This window comes from Colobus angolensis, unplaced genomic scaffold (assembly GCF_000951035.1).
Source record: "Colobus angolensis palliatus isolate OR3802 unplaced genomic scaffold, Cang.pa_1.0 Scaffold298, whole genome shotgun sequence".
In the NCBI taxonomy this organism is placed as follows: domain Eukaryota; kingdom Metazoa; phylum Chordata; class Mammalia; order Primates; family Cercopithecidae; genus Colobus; species Colobus angolensis.
Window position 1 is genome coordinate 3,117,234 of NW_012116243.1, and position 3,675 is coordinate 3,120,908.

The following is a 3,675-nucleotide window of genomic DNA, read 5'->3' on the forward strand; positions in this document are numbered from 1 at the left end:
GGGCCGGCGGGGGCGGGCGCGCCGGGACTATGCACGATGAAGCAGAGCATGCAGGGCCCGCGGAAGAAGCAGTCCCGGCTCCGGGGTGCCGCCGGTTGAGGGGGCACCTTGGCTGGGGTCCGGCGGGGCAGCCTGAGGAGAGGGCGTCGGCGGCGGCACCAACTGCAACAGCGAGGCCTCTTCTGGCTCGGGCGGTTACGCGGCTCCTTCGAGAGAAGGTGGCCCATATAGAAGACCCCGAGGAGGGGGACCGGGACGGGAGGGAGGGAGACCCAGAGAGGCGGGCTCCTGGCACCGGGGCAGGCCGCTCGCTGGCTCGGCCCCCGGCCCGCGGCGGGGTCGCCCTCCCTGCGCACACACACGCACACACGGGCACACACGCGACGGTGGGGGGTGGGCGTCAGCTGCGGGCCGCCGGAGTGCCCGACGGGGGCTACATGCTTTGCCCAGGGAAGCCGGGAGAACGATGGGCGCGAGCTTTGGGGACGCGAGGGAGTGAGCGAGCGAGCCTGCCGGCTAGGTGACCAGTCCAGGCCCGGCCAGCCGGCTCAGTCAGTCAGCGCGGCAGCGGGGGCAAGGCCGGGTCCCGCTCGGACCATTTTAACTGCGGATCCGCCGCCGGCGCGCGCGCCCGCGACTGTGCTCGGAGCCGCAGGAACGCGCGGCCCGTTCCGGCAGGGGGCGGAGCCAGTTGCGGTGGCGCGCTCGTGGCGGGGACGCCGGCTCCCGGCTGCTCACCCGGAACGGCAGCCACACGGCACTAGGGGAAGAAGCCGGCCGTCTAGGGCTTGGAGCTCTGGGCTCGCGGGGTACGGCGCGCGCCCCTCCCTCCAGCCGCCTAAGGTTTTTCCGAAGCTGCCGGGCGTGCGCCGCTTTTCTGAGGCGGGAGGAGACACTTCCGAGCCAGCTGTGTGACATCCGTTTACACAGCCGCGCTGACGTCTCGAGGTGTAAGTTCAAGAGCTGCCATTGGCCGGTAGCCGCTCGGCTCTTCCCCTCATCTTCCACCCCCATCACCACCCCTGACTCGGAAACCGAGGCCACTTCGAAGCCGCCAGGCGGGTTCCGCCGGAAGGGCCGGTGTGGACGCTGACCGCGCCTCGGGCGGAGTGACAGATGCGGCCCGTGGGTGCTACGCACCCAAGTCATTTGAGGGGTTGATTGGTTGTGCGGCACCACTATTTACTCACTTGTGTTTTATTAATTGTTGCGTACTACTGCCTTTCCACAACTTTATTTCAGAATGAAAGCATATATCAAATTGTGCACAGCGGAAAGATAACAGCTCCCCACCCAATGAGCCATCCAACACCCAGGCTACAAGCTGTAGATCACTTTATTGTCTGCACCCTCGGAATGCTGTCTAGCCGTCTGTTGTATATTTTAAACATGACGGTGCAGTGCCGGCTGTATGACAAACCTTGGTGATTCGGATGAGAAAGAGGAAATAGCTGTGCGGGCAGTCCGTTAGAAGGTTTGACTATATCGAGGCTAGAGAGCTAGGACAGCTACTAGAGCGGTACCTGGTCTGGAGAGGTTAGCTTTCACAAGCGAAGAATTGGAGGAAACAAATACCGATGGAATGAGCGACGCCAATGAGAGAAATAAGAGGAGAAGGTGGGATGGAGAGTGCTTTAGGAAGGACACTTTCTTCATTGTGATTACAGAGAATGACGAAAGGTAGATAAAGGATGAATACAGATAGGTGGATGTTTCTAGCCGGAAGGTGCGAGTTCCTTTCTGTTGGTTTCTGTTTTCCTTCAGATAGAGCTTGGTTACCTGCTGAAGGGTGGAAGTGAAGTGGCAGGTGTTTAAAAAAAAATCTGCTAAGGATAACTTGAGAGAGCTGACTGAGGGAGTAGCATTACAATATTCAAGGCCCAGTGACTTACAGACCTCTGTTGGAACCTACATTGCTATTATCACTATAGTGGCCAGCCCCACCCAGTCTGCACTCAAACATGCTATCAAACATTTGTTAATTCTGGCCTCTTTGTCAGAAATGACTAATCTTAAGTCTGTCACATTCAGGGATCCTTCTTTCAGAGCCTAATGACAGTGATGTGGAATTCTAGAAGCAAATATTTGTCAAAAGGTTTCACAGACATACACGCTATTCACTATCAAATGCATTGACTGAACTACGTTTACCTACACATATAATCCACATAACTTTCATCCATCTGCCTGTAGGGAAATCTTCCAGGGCCCCAGAGCAGTGCTTGAGGACTTATTACAGATCCTTTGACATCTCTACTCGGCTGCACTTTCACAAAAGGAAAGAGTATTATAAAATGTTTTGTAACTTTATGTCAAAAATGTTAACCTGTCAGAGCCAGTTGTGGTAGTACCTATCTTTCAAACTACAGCAGGGCTGGTGAGGTGTGAGGATCGCTTGAGCCCAGTTTGTTATGATTACGCATGTGAATAGCCGCTATATTCCGTCTTGAGTAGGGTAGTGAAACACAGTCTCATAAAAAAAAAAATGAGACCTGTGCATTTAATATAAATATATATCTGCCCTGTGAGCCAGCAATCCCACATCTAGGTATTTATCCGGAGAAGTAAAAGCATATATCGATAAAAAGACATACAAAAAAATTTCCGTAACAACTTTATTCATGGTCGCCAAAAACTGTAAACTCCCCAGATGTCCATCAGTGGGAGAATGGATTAATAAACTGATATATTCATCTAATTAAATACTACTCAGCAACACAAGAAGAAAAGCATGGATGAATCTCAAAAACTTAGGATGATTTATGTTTTCTGGATACCAGGCCCTTGAATCTCTACCTGATAACAAGCTCCCTATGTGATTCCTATACAGACAGCCTGGTACCATCCAAATGTATCAGAACTACACATGCCATCCAACTTCAACATCTTGTTTTTAGAGATGAAGCAACTGACTCTGGGAGTTCTGAAGTCATTCCTAAAATTTACAATATTTGTTTTCTTACTCCTAGTTCCTAAACCATTCAACAACAAGCAGATTGTCTTTGGTCTATCTATTGTACTCTGTGCTGACAAAAGATAACCTGTTTTTTATAGGTGAGATATTTTGCATGTCTGTTCTCATCACTCACCATCATCACACCACTAGTTCTCCCCAGAAAAAACTTCAAATTCCTTGAGGCTTAGGATTATCTCTAACCCTTCTTTTTATTTATTTACCACAGCAAACAGTAGCGAGTCACAGTCTTGTATATTTCATCAATGATTAAATAAGCTACTACTATTATCAGGCGAGCTGTAATGAGTTTTGGAACTCAGTACCCTAAATAATAATACCAATGTTTTAAATGTTAAAGATGCAGAATTATGAATAAGAGTCATAAATTGGAATTATAGAGACAATTGTAGCAGCTGATGGCTTTGCTAGTTGTGGGGGCAGAGGGGGCGGAGTTGCAGTGGGAACCAACCCCAGACAGCCAGGAGCTGGACAGGCACTATTAGCTAGGCATTTGTGGTACTGGCATTGGTCCTGGCATTCTCAGTTCTCAGTGTTTTGTCAAATATAAACAGTCTCACAAAACATCAACATCAGTTACAGTTACTTTATGACTACAATAGACAAGACGAATATAAGACCCCTCCATAATCATGTCTGAACACAGCAAATAGAAGAACAGTCTCTAAACCACAAAAATGACCAAACATTCTGGTTAATAT

General features: G+C 50.0%; 1 protein-coding gene across 1 annotated transcript in view; it reads right to left on the reverse strand.

Annotated features, from left to right (window-relative positions):
* FBXL17 (F-box and leucine-rich repeat protein 17) overlaps positions 1–434 on the reverse strand; it is a 551,136-nt gene extending 550,702 nt beyond the window's left edge. Inside the window, exon 1 of the mRNA XM_011949326.1 lies at positions 5–434. Within this exon, the coding sequence (XP_011804716.1) occupies positions 5–227 (223 nt within the window). The 5' untranslated portion in view covers positions 228–434. The remainder of the gene's footprint in view (positions 1–4) is intronic.
* Positions 435–3,675: the final 3,241 nt, after the last annotated feature.